General features: G+C 41.4%; 1 protein-coding gene across 14 annotated transcripts in view; it reads left to right on the top strand.

The window, feature by feature from the left end:
• The window catches only part of DLG2 (discs large MAGUK scaffold protein 2), a 979,527-nt gene that overhangs the window by 343,566 nt on the left and 620,743 nt on the right, over positions 1-15,218 (top strand). The window contains exon 1 of one of the 14 annotated variants that reach the window (XM_087936983.1): positions 1,001-1,423. The exons of the other annotated variants lie outside the window; for them this stretch is intronic. Within the exon in view, the coding sequence (XP_087793109.1) occupies positions 1,382-1,423 (42 nt within the window). The 5' untranslated portion in view covers positions 1,001-1,381. Of the gene's footprint in view, positions 1-1,000; positions 1,424-15,218 lie in introns of those variants that run through there. 14 annotated transcript variants of the gene reach the window in all.

Raw genomic sequence — 15,218 nt, 5'->3', positions numbered from 1 at the left:
CTATCTGTCAGGAAATTCCTCCCTTGTTCTAGGTTGCTTCTCTACTTGATTGGTTTCCACCCATTTCATTTTCATCATATGTAACCCATTTCCCTTTCCGCCCACTCTTTCTATTATTTCAAAACCCAAATAATACATTCTAGGATTTGGGGTCCAGGGACGTTTATACAACATTGACCCGAGTCGATTAAACCTTCCAGATGATTTAAAAATAACTTAAACCTTTAAAAATAAAGAGCGTTTTTACATCTATATGGATTAGCCCCAGAGGTTTATCGCAGCTTCTATTCTTTCAACCCCTCTGTATTTGATAACCAGCTTGGCCTCCTGGATCTGAAGACGCAGAGTGAGACCATTTCTAAAAGAGAAAGGAGGAGGAGGGAGTTGAACGTGAGTCCCACAACACAAGTACCCTGTACAGCAGCCACACTCTTGTCAGGATTATTATTATAGAGGAGGTTACACATCTGTTGTGGGTGATGATGACATTGTCTGGGTGAAGAGGGACAGCGGGCGTCTTTAGCAAAGGCGAGACCGCAACGTTGCAGGCTGCGCTCTGAATTTCTGAACGGAGAACCCTTTCCATCTCTCCTCCCTTCTCCTTGGACACGCATGTGACAGTCTCGTTCTGCTTGTCAAATAATACACACACACACACATATATATATACACACACAATCAAAACAAACAAAACCCTTCCGACTCCTTGCTTGCAAGTCTATATGGGCCTATCCAGCCAGGAACTCTGGTGAAACGACCGTTTTCAAACCTCACCTTTCATGGAAACGTCGCCTTCTTCCTCTCTTCTCTTTGGCTCTCCGCGCTCCTCTGTTTTTTTCCTCCTCCTCCTCCTCCTCCTCTTCCTCCTCCTCCTCCTCTTCTTCTTCCACCCCTCCCAACTCTTCCGCTTTCAACCTCTCCTATTCTCGGCTTCCTCTTTCTTTCCTTTCTTTCTTTGTTTTTTGTTTTTGTTTTCTTCCTCCCGATTTTTATTTTTGTGAAAAATCAAAACAACCAAACATGCCGGAATGCAAAGCAAGCGAAGGGCTCTTAAGTTGCCGCTGCCGAGATCTCTCCTAATTTTGCCGTCGCTGGCTACCTACCATGCTCGCCACAGGCAGGGAAGGCGAGACGTGTAGCTTCTTCTTCTTCTTCTTCTTCATCTTCTTCCATGGAGTAGTGCCTTCCAGCCGGCTCTTCTGCTTCTTTTTGACGCGGGAGCTAACGAGCGATTCCCCGGGATCGATGCCTTTGCCACTGGCCGGGGAAAACGGAGGCTTTTGATGAGGCACATGCTGGGGATCGATTGGGTGCGGGTGTGCATGGTTTGTGCCGCGGAGAGAAGCTGCGCCTTGGCCCCTTATGCTCCTCGTTTACTGCAATGTTTTTTGCATGTTACTGTGCGCTCCGGACTAACGTGAAGGTAAGAGCAGACGAGACAGGCGTTTGGGAGGGCTGGTTCTGGTCCTTCACTTTCTCCTGCCTCTCTCCTCTCCTCTCCTCTCCCCTCCCCTTCCTTTCCTTCCTTCCTTCCCTTCCTTTCCTTCCTTCCTTCCTCTCCCCTTCCCTTATCTCCCCTTTCCCTCCCTCCCTTCCTTCTTCCTATCTACCTTCCTTCCTTCTATCCTCCCTTCCTTCTTTCCTTCCTCCCTCCCTCCCTTCCTTCCTCTCCTCTCCTCTTCCCTTCCCTTATCTCCCCTTTCTCTCCCTCCCTCCTTCCTATCTACCTTCCTTCCTTCTATCCTTCCTTCCTCTCCTCTCCTCTTCCCTTATCTCCCCTTTCCCTTCCTCCCTCCTTCCCTCCTTTCCTCCTCCCTCCCTCCTATCCTTCCTCTCCTCTCCCCTTCCTTCCTCCCCTCCCTTCCTTTCCTTCCTTCTAGCCTTCCTTCCTTTCTTCCTTCCTCCCCTCCCCTCTCCCCTTCCTTCCTTTCCTTCCTCCTTCACTCCTCTCTTCTCTCCCCTTCCCTTCCTTCCTCTCCTCTCCCTCCATCTCCCCCCTTTCCTTCCTTTCCTTCCTTCCCTCCCTCCTTCTCCTCTCCTTTCTCCTCTCCTCTCTCCTTCCTTCCTTCCTTCCTTCCTTCCTTCCTTCCTTCCTTCCTTCCTTCCTTCCTTCCTTCCTTCCTTCCTCCCCTCCCCTCTCCTCTCCTCTCCTCTCCTCTCCCCTTCCTTTCCTTCCTCCTTCCTCCTCTCCACTCCTCTCCCTTCTTCTTTCTTTCTCTCCCTAAAACCAAGCCTGCTGTAGAAAATGTCTACCTTCTACTTTGGGAATGCTCCTTTGAACAGCCGTTTCATTACAGGTGGTTGGAGCAGCTCTGGGTTTATTATCCTCGGTGCTCGCCTTCCTCGCACATGCTGGCTTTCCCCTGCCACCAGTAATGACCTTTAGGTTGCAACTCTGCACGAGGGGGGGTGGGTTGGTGGGAGGTGGGGAGGCTGGGTCTTGCAATAGGGCTTTCTTCTCTTCCTTGGCTGAGGGGTGTTTTAAAAAGGTCTAAGTAGGCCAGCGAGGTGATTCCGGAGTGGTGATCATTTACTGCCTTTCGATCTGGAGGGCAGAAATTTGAGGTTCTGTACAGTTTGGCTTCTTTGCATCATTGGATGGTTGTTGTTTTTTTAGGGGGGGCGGTGTTGATGGGGACAAGCGAGGAGGTTGTTTTGCTGCTAATGAACTGTCTGGAAAGCAGCAGAACTGTCTGACGGAGCTGGTCTTAAACGAGGCTCTGTTTCTAACTTGTCACAGTTATGCTTAGAAATCCAGATGCTGCATTAAGACTTTAAAGCTGGGGGGGGCAGCTTGTGTATCTCCTTTTGCAAATAATAATAATAACAACAATAATAATACAGTATATACTGCCTATATCCTCAGACGTTGCCCTAATAGTTCTTATAAGGCCCTGGGTTAGGACTTCAACTGCTAAGTTTTTACCAGTCCCAGACTGTGAATCGAACTGAAGATTACATCTGAAATCATATCGGCACGGAAAAAATTCTTTAGGTTACTTCTCACCTATTTTCTCCCGTTAATGGGTTTTTGGCATCTTATCTCTGGGGCTATCCTGGCTTAACCTCTCTCCTCCAAACTTCCACCATAAAAGTCCCTGGATTGATCCCTTTCCCTCATCAGCTGAGAACCAGCCAAGTGGAAAAGATTGTGATCAAACCCACAAACTCTCCCAAATGGAATTGCAACATTTGAAGGGTTTGCATTTGTTGGTCAACCCTGAGGAGGAAATATCAGTGTTCTCACTATGTCTTGGGGTAGGGGGGGAAAAAGCCCCTATATTTCTTTGTGTGTGTCTGTACATACATATATGGCACACATATATATGCCTCTATACATCTCCATACATATATATGTGTAGTAAGTGTGTGTGTATATACATGAATAGGTAGCAGCACTCAACTGCCAGGGATAGGAAATTAGAAAAAGCTATACAACTTTCTTTTCTTTTTTCTTTTTTCTTTTTGCAGCCTAGATTGGTTGGTTCTAAATTTTGTGAGGAACTTCAAAACTCTACCTGGGTGCATTTAGATGCAGAGACAAAGCTAAAACAGGTAGATTGATAAAACCAATGAAGGTTATAAGGGGATGTTTCATTAGCAACTGTTTTTATGAAGGATATCAACAGTTAATATCCAAAATGTGTTAAATGGGAATATTTGTTATGTAATGTTGTATGGTTGGATTAAATACTGGAAGTTTTTAAGAAGAGATTGGATAACCCTTTGTCTGAAGTGGTGTAGGGTTGCCTGCTGAAGCAGGGGGTTGGACTAGAAGACCTCCAAGGTCCCTTCCAACTCTGTTATTCTACTTTAAATTGTCTGCACAGCTGAAAACTTATGAGGTGAATCAGGAAGAGCTGTACTGTATGTGAAGTACTGTATGTGAAGACAAGCAGCCAGTGTGGGTTAACTTGGCAAGGAATTTCTAATTAAGTTGTGAAGCAGCTACAAGGAACTTGCATATTACCTGCACAATATGTGTGTGTGTGTGTGTGTGTCTGAGTCCTTAACAAGAGCGTAATGACTCACTCATGGTAATTTTTGGCTATTCTACATCATTGTTTGTCTACAGCCTTACTGTGACCCATCTAAATTGTTTGTGTGCCAATTTTTCTATGCTTTGAAAATGTCACTATTAAGATGTACAATCGGTATGCAGCTAACTGTGGTTACATAATATATATGAGTAAGGCTTCAGTAAGTTAAGATTTAGAAAGCAGGTTGCCTATGCTTTTCTGCAAATGCCAGAAACTTGGTTAATAGTGACTTTTAAATTTTTAAAAAGTCTTTTAAATTTTATACTCTTAGTGATGAATATGGACTGTGAATATACACAATCTCTCCTACTCCTTATAAAAATAGATAAAGGTCATTATGCTTGATTGGGAGTTGCCCAGAGTTTGTTATAAGATGGGTGTGTGTGTGTGTGGTATATAAATGTTTTAAATAAAGGAGCATTGCCCAAATTTATGACTATATTGTTACAGAGCGGACTCATTAAATAAGGCATGCATATTAAAAATATAATGGCTATATCAAAAGTCATTCCCCATGGGACAGATAACAGATAAGCAGAGCTGGAAGGGATCTTGTAGGTCATCTAGTCCAACCCCCCCACCCAAGCAGGAGACCCTACACCATTTCTGACAAATGGCAGTCCAATCTCTTCTTGAAAGTCTCAAGTGATGAAGCTCCCACAACTTCCGAGGGCAACTTCTGTTCCATTGGTTGATTGTTCTCACTGTCAGAAAGTTTCTCCTTATTTCCAGATTAAATCTCTCCTTGTTCAGTTTCCATCTATTATTCCTTCACAGTATGCTTTGTTTATTTTTTTTCCTTCAGGATAAATGTCCCTGCATTTAGAAAGGTTCAAAGATCACGCATCAAATAAACGTTTAGAACAAAACGGCAACCCATCTGAACTTTTAATTTAATCCATTATTGATGGGGGGGGGTCCGAGTTTTGCTACACACTGTATATCGAGCGAGGCTTGGGTAGAATGTCTGCAAAATGCCTCTGGTATTTTCTTTTTATTTCCTGAAATAAATAATTCTGGGATGATGAAATGAAATGGAGACAAAAAATTAAAAGCCTAAGGAAGAAAAGTTATTAATGCAGATTTTTGTGGTTGATTTGTATGTGTGTGTCCATAGCTTAACTGGGTCACTTCATAGTAAACTTTTATTAATCCACATTTTACAATGTCTAGACAAGTGACCAAGATCTGCTCTCATTTGGATTTCTGCATAATAAACATTTTTCCTCCAGAGTGCATTCAGAAAATATAACAAGATTTCCCAACCAACTTTAAGAGGCATGGACTTCAATTCCCAGAATCCCAGCATGGCTGGCTAGGGAATTCTGGGAACTGAACTCCACACATCTTAAAGGTTGGGGAAACCCTGGTATATTGGGGAAACTAATGAATATCATGCTTTTGTTCCAGTCTGCTTTGAATTTAATGAATAGAATAGAATAGAATAGAATAGAATAGAATAGAATAGAATAGAATAGAATAGAATATTCTTTCTTGGTCAAGTGTGATTGGACACACAAGGAATTTGTCTTGGTGCACTTTTCCATTAGCCGTGTGTCCACTTTTATAATACCTAGATATAGGTTCCAGCACCTAAAATTGTAGATGCTCATAAATGCCCATTTCACTTGCCTCTAACCCAGAATGCTGGCTTGATCCCATACATCTCTTGAATGATTATGGATTATTTTTACTGGAACATAGCATGCTTATGTTTTCTTTGCTTGGCGGACAACAAAACAAGCACTTGATTGTGTGGTTAAATAGTAATAGAATTATTTATTGGCCAAGTGTGACTGGACACACAAGGAATTTGTCTTGGTATTAATACTCTCAGTATACATAAAAGAAAAGATACATTTGTTAAGAATCAAGAATCATAACGTACAACCCTTAATGATAGGCATAGGGTACATATCATACCATGTCCGCTTGGAAATGGTGATATTTCTGGAATATTTCCCAATTATGCTTAGTGATAGCTGAAGCAGCATCAAATATACCCTGGTGGCTCTTGAGTTTCTCCCAGGACAGAGTATAATTTCCTGGATATTAGGGGGGAAAAAGAGGATGAATGCCTTACTCCACTATGTACAGGAGAGTACAGGTTGTCTCACAACCATAATTGAGCCCAAAATTTGTGTTGCTAAGTGGCACGTTTGATAAGTGAGTTTTGCCCCATTTTAGGACCTTTCTCGCCACGGTTGTTAAGTGAATCACTGCACTTGATAAGTTAGTGATGTGATTGTTAATTGAATCTGGCTTCCCCACTGATTTTGCTTGTCGAAAGGTTGCAAAAGGTGACCTTAGGACACAGCAACGGTCATAAGTATGAACCAGTTGCCAAGCACCTGAATTTTGATCACATGATCATGGGGATGCTAGAAAGGTCGTAAGTGTGAAAAATGGTCATAAGTCACTGTTTTCAGTGGTCACTAAATGAACTGTTGTAAGTTGAGGATTACCTGTATCTATTCCTAATTATTAATGGTTGAAAATGTGAAAAATGGTCATAAGTCACTTTTTTCACTGCTGTTGTAACTTTGAATGGTCACTAGATCATCATCTCCTTTCAATGACCCCATAATCCCTTGGGAGGCCTGGATTCTGGGCAACTGAATAGAGCTGATATTTACTGGTCAGATGCCCTTCCTGTCGCCAATGTGGAGTTATATTCAGCAGATATATTCTCAACATGCCCAGAGAGAGAAAATATCTGCCTCTACCTAGGATCGAACTCACAGCCTCCTGATTGTGACGCGAGGGCTCCATCTCTAGGTTACCTCACCACTCATTTGAACGGTGGCTAAATGAACTGTTGTAAATTGTGGACTACCTGTAGATGTTTCTAAAATAGGAACTTCCTTTTTTGTTGCCAAAACGCCATATCATATGGCACGTTAATTTTCCCTAGGGTATATTTGGGGAATCACTGACTTTTAAGAATGAGCTAAAATGTATGTAACTATTCAAATGTTGGCTTTTTTTTGTTCTCTTTAAGAAACAGTGTTTGGGTTAGTCTTAATTTATAACATTGCACGAATGCTATTTCTGGAAGTTTTAATAGGAAAAAAACGATGAATTGTAGTCTTGGAGAGACATGGATTGTTCTACAATTTCATATTTTAATGTTCCATTCCCAGCGCAAGGAACTTTGATTTCCAAAGGGCTCTTATTACTTATCGATATCTTATATTGCCTGAATATAAAGGTTTGTTTGTCAAGCAAATAGCATTTGGGGGTTGGTCTTTTTTATTGATATAAAATGCTTGGCTGAAGTTTTAATGGCAATCCATTGGTGCTAAAACATTTTCAATCACTTGGGCTAAATGATTGTTGCTGGGTTGATTGAGGGGGGGCTATGGTTAATGTCCCTGGGTATTCCTTTAATTTTCATAAATTTCATCAAAGTGGCCCTGTAGTGTTTAAGCACCAAGCCATTTGCTGAATGAAGAAAATGGGTGTAAATTCTTACAGCAAATGAAATTATATTCTAACCAAGAAACGTAGCGCAGACCTCAGATATCTTGATAATTTTAATGCTGAATTGCAGGATCCAATACAGAGGTGGTATTCAGCAGGTTCAGACAAGTTCTGGAGAACCGGTAGTGGAAATTTTGAGTTGTTTGGAGAACCGGCAAATACCACCTCTGACTGGCCCGGCCCCCATCTATTCTCTTCCTCCTGAGTCCCAGCTGATCGGTTGGGTCTTCTTTGGTTAATGAAAAGAAGGACTAGGAGTGACATGATAGCAGTCTTCCAGTATTTGAGGGGCTGCCCCAAAGAAGAGGGAGTCAAGCTATTCTCCAAAGCACCTGAAGGCAGGACAAGACACAATGAAACTAACCAAGGAGAGAAGCAACTTAGAATTAAGGAGAAATTCCCTGACTGTTAAAACAATCAGTGGAACTTGTTGCCTCCAGAAGTGAATGCTTCAACACTGGAAGTTTTAAAGAAGAGATTGGACAATCATTTATCTGGAATGATATAGGGTAGGTTTGTCCAATCCGCGGCCCAGGGGCCGTATGCGGCCCAGGTCACCTCGTAATGCGGCCCAGTGCCCACCCCAGCCTTCGTGCCAGAGCCAGCAAGGAGGAGGAGGAGAGGCAGGTGCGGGGTGGGGCGAGGCGAGCACCAGGCCAAGCAGCAACAGAAAAGGCTGGTGCCGTCAGAGCGCCACCTCCTGCTGTTGCTGCCGCTGCCCCGCCGCCGCTTCTGCCCCCGCCACCACCGCCACTTCTGCTGCCACCGCTTCTGCCCCCCCCGCCACCGCCGCTTCTGCCACCGCTTCTGCCCCTGCTGCCGCTTCTGCCCCCGCTGCCACTTCTGCCCCCGCCACCGCTTCTGCCCCTGCCGCTTCCCCCCCCCACAAAATTTGGCTGGAAAATAAACCGTGATAAAAAAAACGTGATAAAAAAACGTGATAAAAAATAAATAATTTTTAATAAATAATAAATAATAAAAACATCTCACTAACTTCATTTCCAAATAAATTTAATATGTTAACTATGTTTTCTATGGTTTTTTTGGATGATCAGGTATCGTTACTGTTATTTTATTTTATGTGCGGCCCAAACCAAATTTTCATCTTCTAATGTGGCCCAGGGAAGGTGAAAGGTTGGACACCCCTGATATAGGGTTTTCTGCCCAAGCAGGGGGTTAAACTAGAAGACCTCCAAGGTCCTTTCCGACTCTGTTATTCTGTTCTGTTAAAAGCTAGTGATGGAAACTTTTCAATTTGACAATAAAAATTTTGCCTTGAGAAAATATGGCAGCAGATATCCTTTCCTTTTAAGTAAAATTGACCAGCCATTTCCCGGTAATATTCATATGATAACTGAAGTGCATTGGTTGCTCCTGTCATTTTCAGTAAGTCTTGTTTTATTCTTCTGCCGTGGGAAAATCTGGTTAAATAGAATTTTCGCAACAAAATAATCCATGTTGTTATTCCTCCCAAAATATAATACACCCAGATCTGGCACTGTTCATTAATTCAGTTGGCACAGAGTGATCCTGTCAACCTGTTGGTCCCCTATATTTTGGCTTCCTTTGTTTCTTTGGGTGTTGGAGTTGACATTCAATGGTTATGAATAAACAACATGGCATTAGATTGCAATTTGGAGCCTTTAAAAGCAAATAAACATTTCCAGCACAAGGAACAGATGTATATGTTAGGTGTTTCAGCATCTGATGTTTCTTGTGGTATACATCTTATAATGATCTTGAGAAAAAAGACCAACTTAGTATTCAACGGGTGAGCTTGTTTTACATTGGCATGTAATTTCTTGAGGGGGGTGTGTGGTTAGATTTTGTTTTTTTTTCCCCCGAGAGAAGTTAACAAAGCATTTGTGCATGCAATTTCTTTAGTTATGGTACTCCAGAGGCAATGCTAATGCAATGTTGACAGTCATTATTCAATGCCCTACACAATTTCCAGCAAAAGGGATCTTCTACTGGGAATGAATTGAGAGTCATTAAGGACAGAAACAAACGTATCTTGGACAGCCCAGTAATGTGTGCTTACCCTTGATTGCTATATATTCACACAATGGTTGCTTTCTCTTCAATGTATCTGGAAGAGACCAAGCTGATTAATTCTGGAGCTTCTCTACTTTTTGTTGGAATAACAGAGTGGGAAGGGACCTTGTAGGTCATCTAGTTCAACCCCTCCCAAGCAAGAGACCCTACACCATTTTTGACAGACGGCAGTCCAGCCCTTTCTTGAAAGCTTTCAGTGATGAAACTCCCACAATTTCTGAAGGCATGTTCTCACTGTCAGAAAATGTCTCCTTATTTCCAGGTTGAAGCTCCCCTTGTTCAGTTTCCATCCATTACTCCTTGTCTGGCCTACAGGTGCTTTGGAAAATAGTTTGACCCCCTTCCCCTCTGTGGCAGCCCCTCAAATATTGGAAGACTGCTCTCCTGTCTCCCCTGGTCCTTCTCTTCACTAGACTAGCCAGGCCCAATTCCTGCAACTGTTCATACGATTTACCTTCCAGTCCCCTAATCATCATGGTTTCTCTTCTCTGAACATCTTTTTAACAGCGTGGTGATCAAAACTGGTGTGTATTCTAGGTGTGGTCTTACTAAGGCTTTATAGAGTGGTATTACTACCTCCCTTGATCTTGATTGTATCACTCTGTTAATGCAATTTAGAATTGCATTGGCTTTTTTGGCTGCTGCTGCACACTGTTAGCTCATATTTAATGGGTTGTCCACTAAGACTCCAAGATCGCTTTCATAGCTACTGCTATTGAGCCTGGTTTCTCTTAATTTATATGTGTGCTTTTGGTTTTTATAGCCTTTACTTTTGTCGACACTGAATTTCATTTTGTTAGCTAGGGCCCAGTGTTCAAGTCTGTCAAGATCTATTTGGATCCTAAGTTTGTCTTCCAGGGTGTTGGCTATTTATGCTGGCTTAGTATCATTTGCAAATTGGATAAGTTCCTCTATTCTCTCATCTTAGTTGTTGATGAAGATATTGAAGAGTACTGGGCCTAAGACGGAACCTTGTGATACCCCATTGCTTACCTCCCAACATATCGCCGTAGTCCTCAACTTACGACCGTTTGTTTAGTGGCCATTTGAATGGCACTGAGAAAAAGCAACTTATGACCATTTTTCACACTTATGACCATTGCCGCATCCCCATGGCCAGAATTCAAAATTCGGATGCTTGGTATATTTATGACTCACTTAACCACAGTCTCACTTAGCAGCAGAAAGTGTGGGCTCCGTTGTGGTCATAAGTCCAGGATTACCTGTATTGGTTTGATTCCATCCAGTCAAGAGAGCCAATGGTCTTTACCTAATTTGGAGATCTAAAACATGCTGTGTAAGAAGAAATTTTGGATTAATTTCTCAACGATTCAATGAATAATGAACTGTTCAACGTTTCCATTGATCTCCATCGAGCATTTAACAACGGGGTTACTGATTTATCAACTGTAATGATTCACTTAACAACCGTGGTAAAAGAGAAAGGTGGTAAAATGGGGCAAAACTCACTTAACAAATGTCTCAATTTGGGGGGGGGGGTCAATTGTGGTCGTAAGTCGAGAACTACCTGTACTATGCTATTAGCTCTGTCAAAAATTCAGATCTTGGGGTGATACCGCCTATTATGTTCCGAAATCTAAGCTGGGAATAAACGCGTGAAAGGCACTGGTGTGTCCCAAGATACTATGATGGCTTTATTTTGAAATCTTTGGAAGCCACAGCGTCTTGATGTGGCATCAGGTATAAATCTTATGTTGGAAGACAGCTTGGCTCAAGAGGCTCTCTTGACAGGCAGCTTAAACTGATCATATCCTCCCAGATGTTCACAATTTTCTGATATGTGCAAGAAGTATAACGAAAGGGAGAAAAAAAAGATCTCTTCTGGACAAGGCAGTCCTTAAACTATGGCACCAAGACAAATTCCTTGTGTGTCCAAACACTGTTGACCAATAAAGAATTCTATCCTGTTTTGTTCTGTTCCTGTTCCTATTCTATTCTATTCTATTCTATTCTATTCTATTCTATTCTATTCTATTCTATTCTATTCTATTCCTGTTTCTATTCTATTCCATTCCTCTTCCTATTCTATTCTGTTCTGTTCTGTTCTGTTCTATTCTATTCTATTCTATTCTATTCTATTCTATTCTATTCTATTCTATTCTATTCCTGTTTCTATTCTATTCCTGTTTCTATTCTATTCCATTCCTCTTCCTATTCTGTTCTGTTCTATTCTATTCTATTCTATTCCATTCCTCTTCTTATTCTATTCTATTCTATTCTGTTCTGTTCTGTTCTGTTCTGTTCTGTTCTGTTCTATTCTATTCTATTCCATTCCTCTTCCTATTCTATTCTAGTTTCTATTCTATTCCTGTTTCTATTCTATTCCTGTTTCTATTCTATTCCATTCATCTTCCTCTTCTATTCTATTCTATTCTATTCTATTCTATTCTATTCTATTCTATTCTATTCTATTCTATTCTATTCTATTCTATTCCATTCCATTCCTCTTCCTATTCTATTCTATTCTATTCTATTATTCTATTATTCTATTCTATTCTATTCTATTCTATTCTATTCTATTCTATTCTATTCTATTCCTGTTTCTATTCTATTCCATTCCTCTTCCTCTTCTATTCTATTCTATCAGAAGCTTTGAAAACTACTGCTTATGATTGTGGGTGACCGTGATTTTGAATTTACGTTGCTAATTATTTTGTGGGGAGAGAGATAGAGGCCTTAAAGCAAGGTTTCATCTAGCCCCATATCGCATACTCGCTGGATACCCATGCTTCACTACAAAACTATGTGATCAGTCTTCGTTTTGGGGGAGGAAAATAGGGGGGGGGGTGGAATTCTGCCTTTGCCTTGCAGCATCCATTGGTATTCATCTGGCTAGTGTCCTGTTAGTGTATGAAGGAGTTGAGGACTGTTACTCCTCTCCTCTGCTTCTGTTTTGCATTTGGGACAGATTTCTTTTCAGGTGGGGACGGGGAGTAGAAATCCTTAGCATCAGAGCATGTATAAGAAATACTAATGCTCTGATGGTCATTTCGACAAACCCTTTCTTAGTGAGCACCTAGAAGCCAAGAGGAACATATGTGCCAAATTTCAAGTTTGTAGGCTTTACGGTTCTGGAGATTTTGTCATGATGCATGAGTGGTATTTTGCTTTGATATACATACATAGATCTTCAAAAATGATAATTTTAGGCTTCGATTAAAAGCAGAGACGTTCAACCTTGACAGCTTTTAAGACTTGACCTTGAGGGTTAGGCTAGAAGACCTCCAAGGGCCCTTCCAGCCCTATTCCGAATGATTGATTGATTAATTGTGGACTTCGATTCCCAGAATTCCCCCCAGTTAGCCATACTGGCTATAAAATTCTGAGAGTTGAAGTCCATAAATTTGCTGAGGTCGGTTACCCCTTGATCTAAAATCTTTGGTGTAGAGAGACTTGCTGGAAATCCCACAGTGTCTGAAGGGTGACAAGAGTCAAGGGTTTAATATATTTAAAAGACTTAGGTGGAAGGAGACTCCTTCTGAATTTGAGGCAGCGGAGTTCCACCTGATGGAAATGCCGGTATTTATCTTTCTTAAAATGCATTACAATTCTAAATAAACACAGGCATTGAATGATTCAGATTGCTTATTCGGTGCCATGCAGGAAATTCATATTTGCCATAGGGGAATATCTACTGTACACGGCTGTCTTTTTATTGTTTTACTAACTGCCAGAATTATAGGAAAGACAATGAGAAACAAGCTTTCCCTAAATACAATTAGGGTTTTTTATTATTATTTTCCATGCCGCTTTAACATTCTGTGGCCCTGTTCCCACCATTGGCCTGATCCACTAAACCATTAACCTAGTCAAAATTCTCTTTCGGGGAAAAAAAAAAAATCTCGAAATCACACTAAACGGGTGAATGTCACCATTTGGGGAAAACAGAATTCCTTTCTCCTCTAAAAAGTGTTGTATACGTAGTTCTTGACTTACAACAGTTCATTTAGTGACCATTCAAAGTCACCACGGCAATGAAAAATGTGATTTATGATCATTTTTCACACTTACAACCCTTGCAGCATCCTGATGTTCGCACCAGTGTGGGATTCAAAAATTTTTTACAACTGGTTCTTTGGGCATGGCTGGATGGGCGTGGTGTGGCTTGGTAGGTGTGGCAGGGAAAGGATACTGTAAAATCACCCTGCTAACCTGCTTTCCAGCTCCGTTCTCCTGTGCAGGGCAACCAAAGAAGACCCAGCCAATCATCTGGGATTCAGGAGATGGAGAATAGATGTGGGTGGGGCCAGTTAGAAGTGGGATTTGCCGTTCTCTGAACTACACAAAATTTCTGCTACCGGTTCTCCAGAACTGGTCAGAACCTGATGAATCCCACCAGTGGTGGGATTCAAAACTTTTTACTACCAGTTCTGTGGACGTGGCTTGATGGGCGTGGCAGGGGAAGGATACTGTAAAATCTGCAGTCAGGGGTGGTATTAGCCAGTTCTCCAAACTACTCAAAATTTCCGCTACTGGTTCTCCAGAACTGGTCAGAACCTGCTGAATTACCATCTCTGAATCCCACCTCTGGTTCACACGATCAAAATTCAGACCCTTGGCCACTGACTCATATTTATGACAGTTGTAGTGTCCGGGGTATATGTCATGTGATCTGCTTTTGTGACCTTCAATGAGAAAGCCAGATTCATTTAACAGCCATGTCACTAACTTAACAATTGCATTGATTCACTTAACAACTGCAGCAAGAAAGGTCATAAAATGGGAGCAAAACTCACTAAACAAGTAACTCACTTAGAGACATACATTTTGGTCCTGAGTCGAGGACTGCCCGTACCAAGCTGTTAGCTCTATCAAACGTTCAAAAATTTTGAGGTTACGCCATCTATTTATGTCCTGAAATTTTGGTTATAATTTTAGGACTGCCTATATATATCCATTTCAAACGGTCACTTCATTCTTTGGCTGAAGATGTGATTGTGACAAAATTTGGAACTTCTTTCCCGTTTAATTTTGTATGAAGTCTTTTGTTGAATTTTGGTCCTAACTAAAGGATTGTTTGCTCACCTAAAGTGTTGATGAAAAATATACTGCTGTGTAATCTTGCGGACATTAAATGTTCGTCTTATTCTTTTCAGTGGCTGTGAGGAAACGGCAGGTGGACTCAGAATAGAGAAATGTATGGGACCAGGCCAAAAAAACCAAATTTGATTTCATTTCACACTTGTAAAAGATTATTAAAGTCATTATCTGTTGGTAATGATTCATGCCTTTTTATTAAGTCTTTTATTTTTCTTCTTTGGCATGAAAAATTATAAATTTTTAGCAACTTTAGTAGGCTCTGGAGGGCTTGTCTGGAGTCATCTTTGGCTTCAAGGGGAGAATTCCTGCTTATTGTCTTATTGCCTTTGTCTTTGCTGGGTTGTTTTATTGCTTTAATTTTTCATAATGTTTTTATTGGTTTGGGTGGCCGTGTGTCCCATTTTGTAATTACCCTTCGTTGAAAAGCCAGCTCCGATATACTGTGAAATAAAAATAAACGGACCCAATGTTTTTTTTCCAAGATTACTCCGTGGTTTGTGGTCCCAACTGCAATCGCTGTGACTAAAAGGAGGTTTTCAGTCTGAAGCCACAGAAAAAGTGTTAAACAGGAAATAAAAA

This window comes from Pseudonaja textilis, chromosome 7, assembly GCF_049901715.1.
Source record: "Pseudonaja textilis isolate UNSWEBS1 chromosome 7, rPseTex1.2, whole genome shotgun sequence".
Lineage (NCBI taxonomy): Eukaryota > Metazoa > Chordata > Lepidosauria > Squamata > Elapidae > Pseudonaja > Pseudonaja textilis.
The sequence above is the reverse complement of the archived record's forward strand: the minus strand, read 5'-3'. Positions and strand labels throughout refer to the sequence as shown.